We start from the raw sequence: 23430 nt of genomic DNA, 5'->3' as shown, positions 1-23430 counted from the left end.
CAGCCTCAGCTACTTAGTGAGGCCCTCTGCAACTTAGTGAGACCCTGTTTCAAAATAAAAAGTAAATAAAGTAAAAAAGACTGGAGGTGTAGCTTGGAGGTAGAATGCCTCTGGGTTTCACCCCCCAGTACCATCAAATCAATCAATTAATCAATCAGTTATATTTAAAAGCCCCCCCCCATATTGATACGTGAGCCACTATCACCAGTGAAACTCTAATGGCCCACCGAGGCAAGTTTCTCTACTTAAAATTTAGCTAGGTAAATTGACATTTCCTCTTTCCGTTCTGAACATTCTCTTCTGCGGACAGATGACTGGTTTAAAAGAAAACGCACCCCCTGCATGTCTTTGACCGTCATGAAGAATTAAACACCCCGAGATGAGAAGCTGCGGCTATCGCTTTACATTCAAAACAGCTGTTGTGGTTTTGAGACGCAAACCGGATCAAAATCAGCGTGCAGCCTGGGGGTTTGAATTTATATACTGAATGAACCAGCTGGTTTTGAAAGAACACTTCTTCCTCTTTTTTTTTCTTTTTTAACTTTTGAAGAAACTCACACGTCTGTCTCGTTTGATCTTTCTACCGGCCTTGCACATGAACAAGATCAAGATATATCTCTGTTTTACTGATGAAAAGACTGAGACAGAGGCGTAATTGACTTGCCTTGGCCAGTTGGTTGACGACGATATGAATACGTACCTTGTGTTCTTTTTTTTTTTTTTTTTTTGGTGGTACTGGGGGTGGAACCCAGAGGCTTTCTACCTCCAGGCTATACTCCCAGACCTATTTTTTTATATTTTTTTTAATTTGGAAACAGGGTCTCACTAAGTTGCTGAGAGCCTCACTAAGTAGCTGAGTCTGGCTTCGAACCTGCGTGATCCTCCTGTCTCAGCCTCCCAAGCACAGGGATTACAAGCGTGTGCCACCATGCCCGGCTGTACCTTGTGTTCTTTAAAGAGTTTCCTTTCCCCACTCCCATCCCCACAGTTAGGTTGCCTTATTTGCTCCTCTATAGGATTTCCTTTTTAATCTGGAATTCCTCCCATGACCCCTTTCACCTTAGCTTTCACATATTAGGGAAAGCATCCGATTTCTTATTTTTTGCGACTGACTAATCTCACTTAGCATAATCTCCTCCAGTTCCATCCATTTTCCTGTTAATGCTACAATTATATTTTTTTTATGGCTGAGTAAAATTCCTTTGTGCACATATCCCACAGTTTTGTAATCCATTCATCTGTTGATGGACATCTTGGCTGGTTCCATAGTTTGGCTATGGTGAATTGTGCAGCTATGAACATTAGTTTGGTAGTTTGGTTTCTTTCTTTTTTTTGGGGGGGGGGTAGATACCCAGAAGTGGTATTGCTGGATCAAATGGTAGATTTGTTCCCATTCTTCTGAGGATCCTCCGTACTATTTTCCAAAGTGGTTGCACTAATTTGCAATCCCACCAACAATGTTTGAGAGTTCCCACTTCTCCACATCCTCGCCAGCATCTGTTGTTTGTGTTTTGAATGGTTGCCATTTTTCTTACCATAACTGGCTCACAGTGTCAATATGCTAATGTTAAACTCGGGTTGTAGCTTTGCTGATACGCCCATGCATTCCTCCTCCTGGAGGGTGGAGATCTTTGTGTGTGAATGTCTGGTACCATCCCTGGCCGTAATACATATTTGTTGAATAAGTAACTTCCTAAAACTGAAATGCCCTGCCCCTTTTATGGCCTTTAATATATGTATATTTCTTTTTTTAGACCACAGGCGTGGGACCCAAGATGAATGGTCATATTCCTAACCATCCCAGTGGCTTTGGAATGTACTCATCTCAAGTGAAGTGAGTTGGAAGGCTTGTATTTATTTTTGTGTGTACGTACGTGTGCATGTGCGTGTGTCTGTCTGTGTAGGGGGATGACTTGGTGGTTTTAATTTTTTAATATTTTTAATGAAAAGATTTGTATTTCTTTATATAGTTCATTTCTCTTTCACGTATACTGTGTTCTCATGAAGAGTTTACTGTATCTGTTGATAATAAAATGGTTTTTATTAGTCCCAGGGATAGTTGGAAGATATTTTATTCTGGTGCTTCATGTATAATTACTTCTTCTAAACTCTCTTTTGGAGTTTTGAATGTGTCTTGATTATTCTCTTATTATCATTTGTAAAATACTGGCATTTAAAGTGAATTAAATGAGCCAGGCGTGGTGGCGCACGCTTGTCATCCCAGCATTCGGGAGGCTGAGACCGGAGGATCGCGGTTCGCGGCCAGCCTCAGCTACTTAGTGAGGCCCTCTGCAACTCGGTGAGACCCGGTTTCAAAATAAAGAATAAAAAATAGGTCAAGGGGTGTAGCTTGGAGGTCAAATGCCCCTGGGTTCCACCCCCAGACCCGCAAAAAATAAATAAATAAAAAATAAAATAATAAAAAGGATTAAATGTCGTTTAGCTCAGACTGTCAAGATATTTACCATCCTGTAAACCAAACAAAAATCCAGCAAACCAAACAACCCCAATGACTTCAGGTAGAATTGGAAAGCCCAGCTCCGGCTGAAGGGGTTATTGTCTTCTGTGCTGATAAAAAGTGAATCATTACGTGCCATAAATGACCCTAGACGTTAGGACTGCTTCACTCAGCACACGATGGGAATGTGCCTCATTTGGTCTTCCTCTTGGTGAGGTCATTGTCGCTTGGCATTTGAGAGGAGGCTGGGATTCACACCCACCTGGGTCTCCACTGGGTGCCTGTGGTTTACAGTATATTTCTTCACCCTTCACCAGAGCGGGGCCTTGCTGTGTAGGCAAACTCAGTAGGTACGCAATATTACACACACACACACACACACACACACACACACACACACACACACACACGGTGATTATAGTCCACTGGAATGTTTATTTTCTAGTTCTGAAGTTTTATTACTTACTTTGGACTTTAACCCAACACGATGACCATTCTTTCCTACAGTGGCTACGGATCATCACCCCCCTTCTCTCAGATGGACAGAGAACACAGCTCAAAAACAAATGCCAAGGCCCTTTATGGTATGTTTGCTCATGTGGTGGGTATGATTGTGCTCCTGACCGCTTTTTCTAAAGTCATATTCTACTTTATTTTTGGAATGGAGCAGTGAAGGCTAGATAAGAATTGTTTTAGAGTTTTAGCATAAGTTGCTAAGGCTTCGAACTGTGCCTGCTGTCCTGCAGTTGATCATTGCAGATAAGCTGTATCTCAGAGCTTTCCAAAGTCCTTGGCATGATACTACCAGTGCTTGACATGGGATTTCCCACTTGTTATTTATAATATGGTGGTTCAGCTCTGCGACTAGTCCAGCTGATCGTGGACTGACAGATATAGAAACTTTTCTTATAGCTCTCAACCTTTTTGAATAGCATTATACAGTATGACTAGCAGCCCTTACATATTTCTTTATTCAAAATAATCAAACTTTCTCTCCAATTCTACTTTCATAATAGAATTGTCTTACATACACGCATATGTTTTCAACTTTAAGTATATATAAGAAAAGAAAGTGAAGAGTGTCAAAATATACCACGTATTTTTAGAAAGGTTTTGGCTCGTATAGGGTCTGGGATAGCAAAGACTCTGGAAAGAGACTTTCTGGATTCAAATACGTTCTACTGTTTATTACCTCTGTGACATCACTTCATCCGCCTGACCCTGATTTTGTTTATCTATATAAGGTGATATCTGGTGGTGATGAGATGAGAATTAAATAAGTTAATAAATATAAAATAATTAGGAGAGTAGTTGGCAAGCAGAAAATACTGTGTGTATTTGCTATGGTTGATGTTATCATTGTTATTGTGTACTTCAAGAGCCAATGACATTTTCTTAATTTGGGAATTATTTTTATGTTATCTAATTGACGACTTCGTGCCTATAGTAAGAATAAACATTTGGAAGGTTTTGTGATTATTTTTCTGCCTAGCTTCTTGGTAAACTGGCTGGATAACTCAAATCATACATTAATAAAAACGATTTAATAATATACATGATTACAGTGTTTAAAACGGCCCTGTCAGTCAGATTAGTGTTGGTTTCTTGGGTACCATATTGAGGCATTCTTCCTCTGACTGAGTAGTTGTGACTTGGGATCTAGAGAATGTATTCACCACGTACTTATTTTGTAATTAATACATGCTCAGAGCAGGGACGATAATAGATGATCCCTGACTTTAAGAAACTTATAATATTGAGAGTGACTTGAAGAAAACAGAAAAGAGATTTTTAGTTTTGGTAAGAATAATTACCTTTTCCCCACTTTATCATTTATAGACATACATTTATCAAGGGTATCAGTGTGCTAAGCCATGAGGACGGCCATCAGTATCATCGTCTCCCTTTCCCCATATTCTCCCACTCATTTCAAAGAGGAAAAGAGCTTGTCACAGTTCATAGGACACTCTGTTGAGACTAGTCAGTGCATCATTATAATAAAGGGCTAAATGTGCTTGGATCGGGATGGGGATAGGGGCCAGGGAGAGGGGAGAGGTCAGGTGTTCTAAGGGTGGGGTGGGGGTGAACAGGAATGTCACAGAAAAGCTTTCAGCTGAGCTTCCAGAGGAAAATTGTGCCTTGCTGGCTTCTGGGGATGGGAGGTTGCTATTTACGGCAACTGTCCACCTTTCTGAGCTGGACTCCACTCCGCAAAGGTGGCCCACATGTGTTCTGTTCACTTTAGGGTTCTCCATGCATGTCAGCACAGTGGCTAATGTATAATTTGTGCTCAGGAACCACTTGTAGAATAAATATAAAGAGTTAATGGACTGCAAGCCGTTGAATGCTAACTAGAGAATGCCAGATAGTGCGTTGGGAGATTGGAAAAATGGACACAGACTACATTAGGAAGAATCATTCTAAAGAGTTTGGACATCATTTATAAGCAATGAGCTGCCTTCGATGTACTTTCCTTAGCAGCGTAATAGGTGAACTTCGTCTTGGGTCACTCTTAGCAAAGTTGAGAATTAATCGATTCGATACCTGTGAACGAAAATAGATGAGTCACAGCTTTAAGTAATATAGATGAGTTAGTCAACTAATAAAAGTCCTAAGACTTTTCTTAAAGAGAAAGAGTACTTAATCCCCTTACAGATACCACAGAGCCAAAGAGTGCAAAGAAAGCAATAATGGTAGAAAAGAGAAAAATACCTCCGGGCTACACTCCCAGACCTATTTTATATTTTTATTTGGAAACAGGGTCTCTTAAGCCAGCGCGGCTGGCTTCGAACCTGTGCGATTCTCCTGTCTCCGCCTCCCAAGTGCCGGGATAACAAGTGTGCGCCACCACGCCCAGCTTCATCTATAAATTTTAATGTTCATTTTGTGTTAGGAGCAACTTCATAAAATCCTAGATCCAATCATTCCAGTCCTAGATTCCAATAATCCTAGATCCTTAGCTTTTAAGCAATAAATTTTACTTTCCTTTTTTTTTTATGTATCAAGTCATCCGAGGCCCCCTTTTAAGGTTAGATGGTGTGTCAAAGTCGCATACTGTTAAAAGCTTAGTTATAAGAAAAAATGTGTGTTAATTTTATGTAGTTTGATACAGATGCACAGTGTGTAGGTAAAAGAGAATACTGAATCGATGGACAGGGGCAGACGCAAGAGGGATTTTCAAAGATGAAGGGTGACGTCGCAACGTGTTGGGCTTAGTAGTAAGACAGTTTCGAGCTACACATATTGCTCCCCTGTGTGGAGTACTTACCACACCCTTCCCACACACTACACACGCACCCGGGGCTTGCTTTCTGAGGGAAAGATGACAGGTTCTCAGTTAATATTCTGGCATGAGTAGAGATGTGGTGGAGCGACAGTGGAGAAATAAATTTCACGTTTTTGCAATAAACAGATTTTAGTCAAAGCCATCTTAGTCAGTGTTGGGAGTGTTTAGTCTCCTAGTCTAGACACTTTTTCTCGTTGTGACTGGAAATTTGGCAGATTTGTAATAGATTCGATTTCCTACCAATCTGTGCCTTTCTTTCCTTTAAAATTTCTCCGTTCACAATTAGGAAGCCAGTTGGATAATCTCCCCAGAATTCATCTGTCTTGACAGGTGGTCTGTGAACTTCTGTGCATGCAGCAGGATACTGTGTAGTTCCCTGGGACGTGATTTTTACAATGAAAGTCACAGTTCCTCGTGTTGACCACACACTGTAGAGGATTCCGCAGCCTCCTCCTTTACCTGAACACAGTTTTCAGATCTGACGCCATAATAGGCCGCTCAGACCCTCCAACTGCATATGGGTCGAGAGACCCAGGGATCTTGGACCGGATCCGGTATTTTTACCAATGGCTGCTGTTTAGAGCAAATAATTTAAAATTTTGGCTCCTGTTTTCTTATCTATGAAATAGAAGTGATAACAATACTATGGTAAGTTAATATGAGAAAACAGAAACAGTGACCCTTTCACGGGAATTAAAAGGGCCCTGGAGAGTCACTTTCTGTCCTGAGTTCTCAGATTCATCAGATTTTTCAAGACCGTTTCATTTAGTACATTAATGTTAAAGTTATGAGACACCATGCTCTAAGACTTCTTACCACAGCAATACTTCCACAGGACCAAGAAGTAACTTCCTTTCATCATATATTTTTGCATTCCAAATGCTACTCCTGATTATACTCTAGAAAACTCTTTTACATAAATCTCCCAACATGCACTGTGCTTTATATGACATTAAATATTTTTAAATGAGTTACTCAAAGAAAACAGTTAAAATATGTAAAGCACATTTCAGCTTAATAACTCTATTTTGCCATTTCCTCATAATTAATAACAAGGAATTTTCAAAGCATAGGAAAGGCTCTGCCTCCCGTGTGACAAAGTCAACACTTGCTAAGGAAAATAAATATTAATCTCTTTCTGTTCCACAAATTGTCATGGCAGTAACGTTTTGTGCAGCCACTGGTTTCAGCAAATTAGAAATAAATTTACTTATTTTTTTTTTTCCGGATAAACTCTGTTATTCTTGAAGCACTGACATTTGAAATATTCTGAAGGAAAATACTTGTGAAGCGTATTCAATACTCCTTGCCCTGGGTGTGGCACAGTAACCTTCGAGGTGACTCACGGGTGTGCCAGCCGCCTGCCCACTGTCCTGTCTGCAGGGGCCGTGTTTCTTATTATTTTTAATTTTTTATTGGTGCATTATATTCATACATCTTAATGGGATGCAAAATGCATTTTTTTTTGGTGGTACTGGGGTTCCTGGAAGCCCTTCTACCTCTGGGCTACACTCTCAGACCTATTTTATATATTATTTGGAAACAAGGTCTCTTAGGCCAGCGCGGCTGGCTTCGAACCTGCGCAATCCTCCTGTCTCCGCCTCCCAAGCGCGGGGATAACAAGCGTGCGCCACCACGCCTGGCTCATGTTTCTTATTTTTAAGCCAAGTTACCGTCTCCTTGTGTATATTTGTATCTGCTATTTTCACGTGACTGTACCCCAAGCCCGTCCCTTGTCCTGTTATTAAAACATCTTCTAGCGTTGTTCTGGCTTCTGTGGGCTGGGAAGCCAGAGTGAAATCATTTGGCTAGTAAATAGGCTCAGAGAGAGTAACTGGGACTCTTTCCCATTATAATCTACATATAAATTACAAGCAACATCTCTTGTGGCAACTCAGGAGACCGATTTTATTTAAGTATGGGGTTTCAGCTACATTCTCAACAGCTGATCCTTCTAAAGAAAAAGTAACTTCCCTTTAAACTCGATAATGCAGAGTTTCAAATATGGCCAATTACTATAATCAGCTTCCTCAGAAGCATCTCATCGCCAGAAAAACTCAAGTTTCAAAGCCTTACTAGAGGGTAATACCTTACTGTCATTATCAACAGTGACTTTGAGATTTAGATTATCAGAAGGCTTAAGGACGTTGAATAAATACGGTAGACCAGCACTCTTCCAACTCTCGTTTTAGCCCTGGATTTGAATTTTTGTGTGTGAAATTAACAAGTTCAAAAAGAGTGTATTTGTGTTTTTTCTGCTTTTAGTTTTCCTTTCAGGGTAAGAACTAAATATAAGTGACCCATACACTGCAAAGTTTTCAGTAAAACTGAGAATAGTGTAAACTTTCCCGTATTTTTACAGAGTGCCTAACTCAACTTTCTTATAGAATGTTCCTGAATGTTCTACTCTTCTTAGCAGCTATCTGCTACACATATTTTTCTTATTGTACCTATCTTCCTTTCTTTTCAATTCCTCTATCTCCTGATCTTGGTTGGAGGATAGTCTTTCTAACTGCAATAATTATAACCTAAGAAACCTCTTACATGCTTGAGAGGCCCTTAGAAATTTAACCCCATTTCTTCTTTTCTCAGCTTTTTTGGGGGGTATACTATACTTAGAGAAAACATTTAAATCTTTTTTTTAAACACCAAACTATTGTGGTTTAAAAAATTCTTGAGAAATAAACCACCCACAATTAAATAGTATCAGGGAGTGAGGCAGTGTTTGAGTTCAGCTCCACGGGGAGTAGCAGAGCAGGTGACTTCAAAGGACAGTCTGGCAATTTTCCCAGTTCAAATGAAAAATTTAAAGCTGGGTTTCTTCTCATGATAAATGCTATTTTGATGATCTGTCAAACAGACCAGTAAAAAAAAAATTAGTCCTTAAATAATGAAGTTTTGTGAAAATAACCTTGTTTTTTGTTTTTTTTTTTTTTAAATGGTCTTTTGGTTCAGATACTGATTTGCCAAACTGTGATTTTAGGCGCCTGATGGTGAACGTCTGTGGTTTCTTCTAAGTCTTGCTTCTTACTGATTCCCATGAAGCACCTCTCCTCTGAGGATGCGATTGCTGAACTCCTGGGAAAGGAATTCTCCTCACTGTGACTGGAAACTTCTGTTTGTCTAGACCAACGAGAGCTCTGGTCCATTGCTTATTTATTTAGAGTAAGAAATAGCAGCTGTGTTTAGGTAACTTTTTTCCTCTTGGATGGTCAAATCCTTCATTTCTAAGCAATACTTGGTTTCCAGAAGAAAGAGAAAATAAAAATTTTCTGAATATTAGCCTAATCGCTGAGTATCAGCTGCTTAAATATTGCTGTATTGTGCATTAAAATGTGGATAAACAGCAATTAATTATAACTCTTGAGATCAGCATAGCTGTTGTAGCCACAAGTGTGCTAGTTGAAGAAAGAGCTAAATAAAACCTAAATATGGTATTTTTGAGCTGAATGCGGACTCTGAATTTCTGCAATAGCATTTCAACTCAATAACACTAAAATGGTATGCGAAGGGTTTTATTATTGGTTACTGAATTCACCTAGATCTATCTGTATGGGTTTGTGTATTCTGGCCCATGTAGGGCGCTACTAAGGAAAATAATGAAAAAGAACCAAGGTTATTTATTATAAGCAGAGTTTTTCCCCCAGCTATACTTGATTCAGAAAGAGGTGAGCGGAGCTGAACGGACACTGACTTTTATATTGAGAGTTGAGAAGTTTGTGACACTGAAACCCCAAACCCTACTACCAGATTTCTTCCCGTATTTATTATTTAATTTAACCATGACTTACAGACTTAAGTGTGTTAGGGATTTTTTTTTTTCCAGTACTGGGGATAAAGCCCAGGAGGATTCTACCTCCAAGCTACACCCCCAGTCCTATTTTAAATATTTATTTATTTATTTATTTATTTATTTATTTATTTATTTAGTGGTACTGGAGATGAAACTCAGGGGGCATTCTACTTTTAAGCTATACCCCTAGCCGCATTTTTCAGTCTTTATTTTGAAACAGGATCTCATTGAGTTGCAAAGGGCCTCCCTCACTAAGGAGCTGAGGCTGTCTGTGAACCTCGATCCTCCTGTCTCAGCCTCCTAAATGCGGGGATCACATATGTGTGCCACCATGCCTGACTGGAATTTTTTATTTAATACAGTAGGTGATTGGACATTTGCAGAGGATGTGGAGTGGCTGCTTTTGGCCTTGGCTGTACATTAGAATTCCCCCGGGGTTCATTTCAAAATCAGCGCCCAGGCTGCACTGGACTGGATATAGGAGGATGTCCAGGGTGGGACCCTCACAGTGTATTTTCAGGTTTATTCTCAGAAGTGGACAAGGATGGGCACCATTATTAGAGAGCGTGGTAGACTTCATTAGAGGCTTTATCTTGAGTGAACCTGGAAGCTTTCATTTCGGTCTTGATATTTTTTGGGGGGTGGGGGGTGGTTCCTGGAAGCCCTTCTACCTCCGGGCTACACTCCCAGACCTCCTATTTTATACTTTTTTATTTGGAAACAGGGTCTCTTAAGCCAGCGAGGCTGGCTCCTAACCAGTGCGATCCTCCTGTCTCCTCCTCCCAAGCTCGGGGATTACAAGCGTGCGCCATCACGCCCGGCAGGTCTTGATACTTTTTTAGGTGAGATTTTTCAACTGAGAAATACAATTAACACTTACACCTATACTTGTGAGTCTATCTAAAATACAAACGGACTACAATGGCCTTTTAGGCAATTTTGAAAGGAAGCGCTTATTAACATTAAACTTTACTTACTCAGTGACTTAGATTCACCAGATTTTTATGGCATTTATACATATTTAGGATCCTTGAAAGGTAATTTTCAGTCACATGCAGCTTATTTATTGTATAATAGAGGAGAGAAGGCTGAATGTAAGTCCTCCAATGGGTCTTACTTTGGAATTTTACTTTTTTGCACGGTCCTAGGGATTGAACCCATGGGCATTCTACCTCTAAGCTACACCCCCAGCCCTATTTTTTGTTCTTTATTTTGAAACAGGGTCTCACTGAGTTGTGAAGGGCCTCACTTATTAAGTAGCTGAGGCTGGCCTCGAACCATGATCCTCCTGTCTCAGCCTCCAAAATGCTGGGATTCCAAGCGTGTGCCACCATTCCCGGCTGGGTCTTACTTTGGAATTTTAGAAATGTCACCTAACCTACTAGGCAGTCAGAATGATCATCTGATATCCTATTATTTACAGATGCTATCAGATAATCTTTTAGGTTTCTGTACATTATGTTTCTGTAGGGTTGTGAAAAATGTGTGTCAGGAGAGCTGAGGAATGGATTCTTACCCCTTCATAATGAGAAAATTCAAGCGTGAGTACTCAGTAGTCTGGCTCTTTAGTCACTTATGTGAAAGACCCAGTCAAGCATCCGCACATCCCAGAGCCACCATATCCTAACTGGGTACCATGGCAACCATGGCCATTTTCTCTGTGGTCCTTATTCAGATCGAAGGAAGCAAATTTTCTCTCTCTCTCTCTTATTCTGAGCATGTCCTGGAGAGTTGAGTTAGAATACGATGAAACGGTGTTTGTGAAATGGTGATTATTTCTAGAAGTGCATTTGCTAGATTTATCCCTGAATGGTATTGTGTATTTCCGAAGTCACAGTGGTCTTTCCAAGAACAGTTATTCATGAGATAGTATCTCACATGGATTAATCATCAACTGATCACCAGAAGAGTTATGGTTGTTCACTTTTTTTAAGTATGTGGAAAACACAGTCAGTGGCAAATCTTTATATTTTGTTATGTTGGAAGAGAAAATTTGAGGCGACACCAGGTCTTTCTCTCTGATCACGTTATTTGGTAGGTCCGGACAGATCATACTTCTTCAGATCGTCGTCCAAACAGAAGAGGAAAGGTAGCAGAGATTGAGTTTTGCCGTGTGTCTGTTTTTGCTAAGTAATGTCCATGCTGCCAAAGCAAATATGCAATATGTTGAACGATGTCAGAGCAATATCAGGAATATAGACATTTTCACCCCAAATTTTAAAACTAAATTTGAGGTACTTTAATGACTTTCGTATGTTGTGAAATAAAATTCACCAAGTTTTAAAAAAATTATTCTGTGTCAACATTTATAATATTTAAAAGCCAACTCTGAATGCTTTCTACTGAATGCTTTGACAGAGCCGAAGCTGGAATTGAAACTTAAAATTCTGATTTCCCCTTAGAGTGGCTTTTTTTTTTTTAATCAGAGCATCTGGCTTCACAATACGTAGGGTGACTCCGAATTTACGAATGAGCAAGCTGCGTGGATTGAAAGCAATAAATATCAAGTCACCAATACATATTTTCTATTTTAATGCTACCTTTTGCTTTTGCAGCAGTTCAGAAAAGAAAATGAAAAGGTTTTCTTTGCTTTTTTCTGTGCTTAAATATCTATCTAACTTCTCATTTTTTCTCCTACTAGCTATATCTATACTTCAGAGCATCACGCATTTGTGTTCTCTTGGTTTGTGAAAATCGGTAATATTTAATGGCTGTCAGTGTGATGGAATCACGTTTTGAATTTCCTCTGACACTGTCCATAGCTTGGACGTGGCGTTGGAGATGCTCCTTACCGTGCCTGTCATTCCAATAATGTAGAATAAAACGCCCTCATATAATACAGTATCTATGACAATCTCTGCAATTGTATTTTGATCTTAACAGATGAAATTGACAAGGAAGTTTCTCTGTATTTGCCCAACAATAGGACCCTGATTCATGAAACCTTAAGATAAAATAACTGTTTTTCTTAAAACACAAACCATCTTGTGAGCATTTGGAATTCTGAAAATTTTTCTCGGGTCAAAAGGTTCTTGTCTAGCATCGGGGCTTCCTCATGGCCCTTGGATTTGCTGTGAATAAGGGGTGTTTTTTTCTGTAGCACACAACGATGATTTGTCAACTACTGTATTTATATGTGAGATAGACTAGCTTCAGAGCTGGTCACATGATACCAACACATGCACTTGAGCCTATTCGTGGGTAAATAATGGCTTTTGAAATTTATCTTTCAGAACAAAGGAAGAATTATGCAAGGGACAGTGTGAGCAGTGTGTCGGATATATCCCAGTACCGAGTCGAAGTAAGTTGCTTCGGTGTTTGTTCCTATTTAGAAAGACTCTTGAGAGACATAAAAGTTACACATAAAATCAGGATAATGTTTTATTTCATTTACAAGACATATTTTAAGTTGTGCTGACCTTTCATTTAGATTTTTGGGAAATTGAGGTGTTACATATACAATTATTTTCTGAGTCTGTGTTCGGCTTTTCTGATGATTAAGTTAAACTCACTGACTGTGGCTCATGGATCACCGTCAGCTATTTCAGTTAAGACAGGACAGAGGCTTCTGTTTTTTACTCTAGAACCTTCGTGAAATGAAGCTCTGACACCGAGAGATTTAGCTTTGTTTTTAGGTTTATCTAAAGTCATTATTAGTTTTATTTAAGCAATGGCTTCTTTTTAGTATTTCCTTTGCTGTTATCTTTTAAGATACCGTCTTTTAGTGGGAATGTAGATGACCTCTGTTTAGAAGAGAAAGTATATAAGTCAGGAAGGAATTTTTAAATTGATTCTTTTTTTCAGTTTTCACCTTTTCCCAAGCATGCTTAATTACTTTGAAGCCATTTTATTTGAGTAAGTCGTTCGAGTAGAATGAAAATCTTGACAGTTTAAGAGTTGCTGCTGCCACACATTCTATTTTACAGCTTTTTTTCTAGCAAATTAACTAAGAGTCTTCTATCTCTGAGCTACATCCCCAAACCTATTTTTTTTTTTAATTTTGAAACAGGGTCTCACTAAGTTGCTGACGGCCTCGCTAAGTTGCTGAGGCTGGCCTCAAACCTGCGAGTCTCCTGTCTCCACTGCCCAAGTACCAGGACGACAGGCATGCACCACTGTGCTTGGCTTTGTGCAGATTTTAAATAGCCGATATACAGTAAAATAAGGGAAAGCTGTTAAAGACTTTGTTTTTGTGTCATGTTCTCAGAGTTCAACATGGCTCAGTACGAAACAGATTTAAATAATGTATGAATCCAGACATCATTTTCTGTATCCACCAACAAAATCTCACCGGACTTCATTCTTTCTCAATGAGATAATCAAGGAGTTGTAGACTTTGTGTTTACCTTTCAGTTCTCCGCTACCCAGCTCAATTATAAAGTGAATTCTGCTTTCTTTTGGAAAAGGTCTGCTAAGAGGTTATGTGTGCGTGTATTATAAGTATTTTTCCTTTTTTCTTTTTCCAACTTTCAGCACCTGACGACCTTTGTCCTGGATCGGAAAGATGCTATGATAACGGTCGATGATGGAATAAGGAAGCTGAAGCTGCTGGATGCCAAGGGCAAAGTGTGGACCCAAGACATGATCCTGCAAGTGGACGACCGAGCTGTGAGCCTCATCGATTTAGAGTCAAAGGCAAGTTTGCAAAATCGAGATGCTTTTATTTTCAAGATGGCGCCCCAGACAGTAACGCACACTGTCCAGTTGGATGGTTGGAAAACGGTGGAAGGTGGATCAGCTGAAATTGTTACTTTATTTATAGAATGAATTGGAGAACTTTCCACTAAGCACAATCCAGCACTGCCAAGCTGTGATGCATTCCTGCAACTACGACTCTGTTCTTGCCCTGGTGTGCAAGGAGCCAACTCAAAGCAAGCCGGATCTGCATCTTTTTCAGTGTGATGAGATCAAGGTAAAGGGATTGCAGGTTATTTTCCTCATAAAGCAGATGCTCTGGCAGCATTTGAACTACCTACCTTGATAATATGGCTACTAGGTACTAGAATTTTAGTGCCAGGAATTTTGTAAGGAAAATAAATACCTTAGTGTCTTAAGGTTTTCATGGCATGCAGATAAAGAAGTTAGAGTAATAGTAGAAAGAATCAGATGCATTTCATTTACTTTGCTTAAAAAGCATAGGCACTATATTAAATTCTCATCAAGGGCCTTTGACTTAAAATGAGAAATCGCGTCTTCAAAGATCAGTCTTTGTTGTCAGTAGATAATTATGCTTCTATCTTGTTTTGTCCTGTACTAATCCTACAGATTGGATTTTTGCCACGAAGCGCTTGGACATTTCCCATGATATTGATTTAAAGTTCACGATTTAATTATGGGACTTGAATAATTGCTGAGAATTTGTAATCCCTAAGCAATATGTGAAAATAGTTGGGTACAGTTACCAGTAATAACAGGTTATACCTAGTAAATCCATATTTCAAGCTACACTGTAATTTTCGAATGATTATAATTTGTGGTGCCTTATCGGACCTTAGAAGTTATCATCAACCTTGAATGTCTTTATTTAGAGTTGATTTCTCTAAAAGGAAAATCATTTTGTGTGTTGACTTTTGATTTATTTTGATCGTATAAGGTATGCTTGTCATTTTTATCAAGAAATTCTAAAGACTAGCATAAAGGAACATTTGATTTTTCTATATTTCTTTGATATAAAATACAGGTAAATGAACACTTTAAGTAGTATATTTTATAATTTTCTAATTCCATCTTATGTCGATGGCATTTGAAAACCTTATTCAAAAGGAACTATGAACTGGGCATGGTAGTGAATGCCTATAATCCTAGACTGGAAGTTCGCAGGTTCAAGACCAGCCTCAGCAAACTAGCAAGACTTTGAGCAACATAACGAGAACCTGTTTTAAAATAAAAGATAGATACAATAAGGCCGGGAGAGTAGCTCAGGGATAGAACACTGTTGAGTTCATTCGTCACTACAGAAAAAAAAAAGAGTGGCATTTAGTTAATTTGTATGTTTGTCTCAACAGTTTTTTTAAAAATAAAAATGGTAAATTATAGCAGGAATATCGTAAGGTCAGATGTGTTCAAATCAATAAATGTTATCGTGAAATTTTGCTCTGAAAATACAGTGCAATTTAATTCAGACAGTTTACAAACAGAGTCTGATGTCAAAAGACATTTCAGATTTAGCATTTGTATCTGTGCTTTTTGTATAAAGTCCCCTTGAGAGCTACGAGCTCAGTGAAGGTGTTCATTTAAGTTTGGAGAAGAAAGGGCTTGCCTCCTCTGATACAGAATGACAATGGCAATTGGTCCAAATGGACTTTCTGAGTACTGTGTGTCCTGACTCAAGTTCACGTACCACTAAGTGACTAACGTTCAGTGGTGCTGTACACCCTGCATAAGATATTATTCAATTAAAACATATGTATATGTTTAGTAAATAAGATATCATTTCCTTTATGTGGATCATTTTGCAATATAACATTTGAGTTTTACTATTTACTGTAGGACTTCATATAGTGGTCCTGCCCACCTTGATGGTAAAATATGTCTTAGAAAAAAAAATAATAATCTCCACATAAGAAGTTCAAGCTTCCTACGCATTGTTAGTTTTAATATCGCGTAGGACAGAATGCCTTTGATGTGTTCTTCTAATGTCTCACCGAAGCTAGGATGTTCTTGTGGAAGTAATGCTGGGCTAGGATGCATCGGCCCTCCTCATCCACGGGCAGTCTGACCTTGGACAGGCCATTTTCCATCAGTATCCCTGTTTCATTAACTAAAAAACTTGCAGAACAGATAAGAGGGTCTCAAAGTATCCATTCAGCTCTAAAATCTTACGATTATCAGTGCTGAATGCAAAAGACTGTGCAATACATATGCATGTGCGAAAAACATTCATAATCTCAGAGAACAATCAGGCACAAAAATAGAGATGAATACATCAGCAGTAATCATATATATGGTAATAATTCACTGGCTATAAATAAACTTCATAACCACACAAAATAAACTTCTTAGCTACTAAACTCTCATTGGCTCCCAAGAAAAATGCTAATCATCAGTCTTGTTAGGAAAATCTTAGAAGAGTTCATCACTGGCAGAAAGTTAATTTTTTTACATGAAATGACAAAATAAAGAGGTTATCAGAAGGGTGTCCTTCCTGTGGACTGCTATAGTGGTGTGTTAGTCAGCTTTCCAACACTGTGACAGAATACCCTAGATAATAAACTTATAAAGAAGAAAGGTTTATTTGGCACACAGTTTCAGACGTCTTGATGCATTGTTGCCTGGCTCATCGGGGCCTGTGCTGGCACGATGTCTCATGGTGGGGCATGTGAGCTTGGGGTCCCAATATCCTCCTCCAGGACTCACGCCATTGACTTAAAGGCCTTCTATTAGGCCCCAGCTCCTGAGGTTTCACCACCTCCCAGGAGCGCCACAAGCTGGTGTCAGAGCCTTCAACACATGAGCCTTTGGGGACATATGGAATATAAACTGTAGTACGTGGATTTGTGCTCAACTAAGAAGGCCTCTGCTGGGGCTCAGCAATTGCTTCTGTGGTTGAGGGTTGGTTAGCAGATCTTACAGGGAAGAAGGGAAGGGGCCCTCTCTCCATGGACCTGCCTCTTCCAACCCCCTCATCTCTCCACAACAGAGATTGTGCTTGCTTTCATTTCCAGCAAATGCTTGAATGTTCAGGATGCTCACATGCCTTTTATCTCTGCCTTTGTGGAAGCTAGCTTTTATAAGAAAAAAGAATTAATGGAATCTGGATCAGAGGATCTTCAAAAATCCCTTCAGAGCCCAGCGTGGTGGCGCGCGCTTGTCATCCCAGTACATGGGAGGTTGAGACAGGAGGATTGCAAGTTTGAAGGCCAGCCTTAGCACCTTAGTGAGGCCTTCAAAAACTTGGTGATATCCCATTTCAAAGTAAAAAAATAGGGCTAAAAGAGTAGTTTGGAGGTAGAAGGTCCCTGGGTTCCATCCCCAGCAACACACATACACACACACACACACACACACACACACACACACACTATATATATAGAGATAGATAGATAGATAGATAGATAGATTGATTGATTTTCAAGAGTCATGTTCTGAAAGCAGAATTTTTTAAAAACAAGACTTTTCTTTTGCATCGAGATGTCTACTGATTCAGATAATGACCGTAATCCCTATCACTTTTTGTCTCATTTGCCCTGCCCACCCTTGGAAACGTCGCCGGCTTCCCAGTTCACTACGTGTCTCTCTTTGCAGGCCAACTTGATCAGTGAAGACATAGAGAGCGCCATCAGCGATAGCAAAGGTGGGAAACAGAAGCGGCGGCCTGAGGCCCTGAGGTGAGCTCTGGAAGGAAATTAAGAGGTCTTTTATTTTTATTTTTATTTATTTTTATTTTTAGTTCTGGGGATGGAACCCAAGGGCATTCTACCTCCAAGATCCACCCCCAGCCCTATTTTTTATTCTTTATCTTGAAACAGGGTCTCACTGAGTTGCAAAGGGCCTCACTAAGTAGCTGAGGCTGTCCGCAAACCACGATCCTCCTGTTTCAGCCTCCCAAGTCGTGGGATGACAGGCGTACACCGCCACACCTGGCTTTGTATGGTCTTTTATATTTTACTAGAGGTAGATGGACCCAGGTCCTGCCAACCAGACATGTAGTTGTCCCGCTACCTTTCCAAATCGCATGAGGACCCCGGGGTAGGGAAAGTTTCCAGCCAACTATTCATCTGTTTTGATTTTTGTATCTCATGTGTGTGCATTTACACAGACAGGCACAGAGTGGCCAGGAAATCCTCATCACCCCCTGGACATGGTTCTTTTTGGGGTTCAAGAACTCATCCTGTGAATTGAGAGAAATGGTGTGATACAGAAATTGAGATGGTAAAGTTTAATCTTTTTAATCTTTCTTAGGATGATTTCTAAAGCGGACCCAGGCATACCTCCACCACCCAGAGCCCCTGCCCCTGCCCCGCCGGGAACCGTCACCCAAGTGGATGTGAGAAGTAGGGTGGCCGCCTGGTCTGCGTGGGCAGCGGACCAGGGAGACCGTGAGTGTTTCTAGAACTAATTCTTGGTGGGTGGGAGCTGACTCTGGGTTCTAATAAATGTCACTCTTGCTTTCAATTTTGTGTGTGTGTGGTACTTGGGATTTAACCTGGGGCATTCTACCTCTGAGCTATACCCCCCTGCCCTATTTGGTATTCTTTATTTTGAAACAGGGTCTCACTAAGTTGCTGAGATTGTTCGTGAACCGAGATCCTCCTGTCTCAGCCTCCCAAGTACTGGGATGACAAGTGTGTACCACCACGCCCAGGTCTTGCTTTCAAATTTTGATGCTGCTTCCGGAGCTGAAGTTTAAGTTAGCATCATTATAAAAATCTAATCTTAAAGAAGAATTAAGCCTTGACCACTGTTAAGATGATTGTGTAGCCGGGCGTGGTGGCGCATGCTTGTAATCCCCGCGCTTGGGAGGTGGAGACAGGAGGATAGCGCAGGTTCGAAGCCAGCCTCGCTGGCTTAAGAGACCCTGTTTCCAAATAAAATATAAAAAAATAGGTCTGGGAGTATAGCCTGGAGGTAGAAGGGTTCCACCCCCAGTACCACCAAAAAAAAAAAAAAAAAAAAAAAAAATTTAGAGTTCACACCAGTGGTTTAATAAATATGGTGTTAGGGTTAAATGTCTTTTATTTTTAATGCCAAGAAAGAAATTCTTACTTGACTGACAGTTAAAAAGATGGAAATAGAGTATAAAGCAAACAAAAGACTATGAGATGGGTTTTTTTTTTTTTTTTTAAAGAAAGTACTTAAGGTTCTTTCTAATTTTGTAACATCTTACCTCTGTCCCTCCTTGGATAGGCGCTGGACAGAGGCAGTAGAGGAAGAGGTGGCAGCCATTGTCACCTGGCTAAATTCGTCACAAATACTATATACATCGTCATTTCATCTTAGAATGGTTTAAAAATAATAATAGTATAAAATTGATGTAGCTATAGTGTGTGTGTAGGTGTTACTGGGAATTGAACCCAGGGGTGTTCCACCTCCAACATACACTCTCAGTCCTACTTTACTTTTCGTTTGGAAATATGGTCAGCTGACAGTTTTGCTAAATTGCTGGGGCCAGCCTCGAGCCTGCGATCCTCCTGTCTCAGCATCCCAAGTGCTGCGGTTGCAGGAGTGCACCCCTACACTTTCCTGCCTCTTTTTTTCTCACAACATTTTACTAGAATCTGAACTTTTTAGGATTGGAAAACACCTTAAAATAAATTTGGTCCAGTCTCTCCATTTGAAGCAGGACTAGGTTACAAATGTTGAAATTTCAAATTCAAATTTCAAATTCAAATTCATTTTCGAGGCGCTCCACTGCATCCCTCTGAGGCAGTGCTTTACTGTTCTGTCCCTTCTTTCTACCTTTGTAATAATAAAATTGCTTAAGCTTGCAAAAAAAAAAAAAAAAAAAGAAATTTCAAATTGGATGCCAAAATCCTTAGTATTTTGCCTTCGAAAAAGGGAGACATTTCAGATCCTCATCTAAAATATTCTCTACAATGTTATCTGTTAAAATCACACTGTGATGAAGTTTTCAGGACTTGTGGCTTACTACCAGGCCAAACAGAATACATTCCTTGTTACATGAGGTTCTGTCTGGATTCAGGCCACATTTAGTTGGAAACCCGTCCAGGACGAAGACCTTCCTGTTCCCTCAAATGTGCCAGAGTCCCAGAAACACCCTCCCTCCAGCTCACTGAGGCTATTGGGGGATGCTCTGGGGTTCCTAATAGCTGTATCCCCACTCCAGCTTTCTGTAGTGTGCTAGAGCCAAGATAGCAGCCGACCATATGTAATGTTCTGTATTCAGTTTTCATGTTGTTTTTAGATGATTGTTTGTTTGTTTGTTTTGCAGTACTGGGGATGGGACCCACAGTATTGTACCTCTGAGCTACATCCCCAGCCCTAATTTTTAGTCCTTTAATTTTTTTTTAATGTTGTGTGTGTGTGTGTGTGTGTGTGTGTGTGTGTGGTGCTAGAGATTGAACCCAGGAGTGTTCTACCTCCAAGCTACACCCCCAGCCCTATTTTTTATTCTTTATTTTGAAACAGGGTCTCACTGAGTTGCAAAGGGCCTCACTAAGTAGCTGAGGCTGTCCATGAACCACTATCCTCCTGTCTCATCTTCCCAAAAGCTGGGATTACAAGCGTGCGCCACCACGCCTGGTTCAGTTTTCATGTTCTAATGATCATTACTGGAGTTGTTTTCGCAAGAAGTTTGAAAGAATGATAATTGTCCTTTCTCTAGTTGAGAGGCCGCGACCGTATCACGAACAGGAAGAGAGCCCGGAGCTGATGGCCGCCAGGATCGACAGGGATGTGGTAAGCACAGCCCCCAGCTAGCTTGTGATCCATCAACTTTTTTTTTTTTTTGAAGGGGAGTAAAAGGTTTATTGGAAGCAGCAGGGAAGGGGGCAAGGGTGGCTGAACATCCCCAAAGGGGCTGGAACTCTGGGTCCAGCAGCTGCCTTCAGGACAATCCTTGAGAGTAGCCCAAGCCGAATTGCCTTCAGGTGCAGGCTGCTTTCTTCCGGAGTCCATGCGATCTGCCAGAAGGGAATAGAGAAAAGCGGCCGAACACCCCATAGGGGCGGTCGGAACTCCGGGGTCCAGTAGCTGCCTTCAGGGTCACTACCCGAGTGTCGCCCGAGCCAAGTGCCCATCAGTTGCAAACTACTTTCTCCCAGAGTCCACGCGATCTGCCAGAAAAGAGGTACAGGTCACCCCTAGGGGCCTGGTCAGCCATGATGTCCAGCAGAGGCCTTCAGGTCACTACTCGAGAGTCGCCCGAGCCACGTGCCCTCAGATGCACTCTGCCTTCTCTCAGGGCCAGCACGACCTGCGAGAGAGAGAACAGCTCCCCAAAAGGGGAGGGGGTCCCGAGCGGGAAAGTCCCCAACTTTTTTTTTTTTTAGATTAATTTTATTTGTTTGTTTGTGTACTGGTGCATCGCAATCCTATATCTTGATGATGTTCAGAATGGTGGAGACGTACATGCACACAGCATTGCTGAGCCCTCCCCCGTTCCCAGCCGCCCCCTCCCTCCCCACCTCCCCTGCTCAGCGCAGTGACCGGCTTTGATAAGCTTGTGTACACTGTCCATCAAGTCCTCGTCCAGTGTTCCTCTCCCATCCAGGCTCACGCACTTCACTCTCCTCTCTCCCCACTAAGGTTTCTTCTCCTTTTTCTGGGGTCCCTCCTCTGTTCTAATTTCTCCCTAGCTTTCACATATGAGGAGAACATCCAATCTTTCACATTTTGTGACTAACTCATTTTTTTTTTTTCTGCAGTACTGGGAATTGAGTCCAGGGGCTTCTACCTCTGACCTCCACCCTCAGCCCTATTTTTTATTCTTTATTTTGAAACAAGGTCTCACTAAGTTGCGGAGGGCCTCACTAAGTAGATGAGGCTGGCCTTGAAACTGTGATCCTCCTGTCTCAGCCTCCCAAATGCTGGGATTCAAAGTGTACACCAATACACCCAGTTTATCTTAAAAAAAAAAAAGAAAAAGAATACCTTGAGATAAGTTGAAGGTGACTCAAATAAAGATTTATGTAGACATTATATTTTCTGTTTCCAATGACAGTTATGGCCTCTGAATGACTGTTTTTCCCTTTAGCTATTTTTGTTTTTCTGCCAGTATTTAGCTAGTAGATTGGGACTTTGATAGAAGAATTAGCACATCATTATTTAGTACCCAAAGTAATTGAACCTGACTTATCAGATTTAAGAGATATTCTAGTTTTTCTTTTCTCATAGTTTATAATACATAGCTCAGATATATATATTTTTTGTATATGATACCAGGGACTGAACCCAGGGGCATTTACTTCTGAGCTACACCCCTAGCCCGATTTATTTTGTAATTTGGCCATATTGGGGGTGGAACCCAAGGCATTCTACCTCCGAGCCGCACCCCAGCCCTATTTTTTTTATTTTTTATTTTAAAACAGGGTCTCAATGAGTTGCAAAGGGCCTCACTAAGTAGCTGAAGCTGCCCTTAAATCACGATTCTCTTCTCTCAGCCTCCCAAATGCTGGGATTACAAGCGTGCACCACCATGCCCAGCTTAATTTATAATTTTAAATAGGTTCTTGCTAAGTTGCTAAGACTGGACACGAACCTGTGATCCTCCTGTCTCAGCCTCCCAAATGCTGGGATTATAGGCATGTGCCACCACTCGAAGCTTAGGAAATATCTTTTAAATATGTTTTCTTAGATGCGGTTTATTAAGATTTCATTTTAGAATGCCTGGAAGATAATTAAGTGATATTTTCAAAGAATATGTAATTTCATGCTTTATAATAGATAAAGCTTTTTATTTCTTTAATATACTCAGAGAACGACAATATCTTTGATACAATAAGAAAGGATTAATGCGATGACTTTTTATACTATACACATATTCCCAGCATACTTAGAAACAAATACTTATAAGAATTTGAAATTTATACTTAATTTTTACATGATGTTCTAATATGTGCTATACTTAAGCATTTATTGAAACCTCAATTTCTAGTCTGTTAATTATGAAAATGTCATAAAAAGGGTGCTGAGACTACAGTATGTAATATAGTTAAAATGATTCCAAAGATTCCTGATCCCACCTCGCCACATAGAAACTCTTATTCCTGCCCAGTATTGTATATCAGCTATGTACCCATTGGCTTACCTCAGCATTCTACCTACTTTTAACTCCATGAAATAATGTTATCTGGGCTTTATTGGAGCATCAATTAGCCAAACAAAACTACCCAGCGCTCTTTTAATAAAATGTTTCTTCAAAATTTTCCCCCTCACTTTGTGTGGGAGAACTCTGTGAGAGATTAGAGTAATTGAAAATAATTGATAATTTGA

At 40.3% G+C, this 23430-nt stretch overlaps 1 protein-coding gene across 3 annotated transcripts in view; it reads left to right on the top strand.

The window, feature by feature from the left end:
* Positions 1-1766: 1766 nt before the first annotated feature.
* The window catches only part of EPS8 (EGFR pathway substrate 8, signaling adaptor), a gene marked incomplete at both ends in the record, with an annotated part of 62495 nt that continues 40831 nt past the window's right edge, over positions 1767-23430 (top strand). For 2 of the 3 annotated variants that reach the window (XM_080706608.1, XM_080706607.1), the window contains 8 exons: positions 1776-1834; positions 2966-3042; positions 12771-12838; positions 14011-14172; positions 14300-14449; positions 17782-17864; positions 18439-18575; positions 20822-20895. In XM_080706608.1, coding sequence (XP_080562734.1) covers positions 1776-1834; positions 2966-3042; positions 12771-12838; positions 14011-14172; positions 14300-14449; positions 17782-17864; positions 18439-18575; positions 20822-20895 — 810 coding nt within the window. Of the gene's footprint in view, positions 1835-2965; positions 3043-11575; positions 11627-12770; positions 12839-14010; positions 14173-14299; positions 14450-17781; positions 17865-18438; positions 18576-20821; positions 20896-23430 lie in introns of all 3 variants that reach the window. The other variant, XM_080706609.1, reaches the window with a different exon arrangement.

This window comes from Muscardinus avellanarius, assembly GCF_963383645.1.
Source record: "Muscardinus avellanarius genome assembly, chromosome: 11".
In the NCBI taxonomy this organism is placed as follows: Eukaryota; Metazoa; Chordata; class Mammalia; order Rodentia; family Gliridae; genus Muscardinus; species Muscardinus avellanarius.
This window is presented reverse-complemented; position numbering and strand designations above follow the sequence as displayed.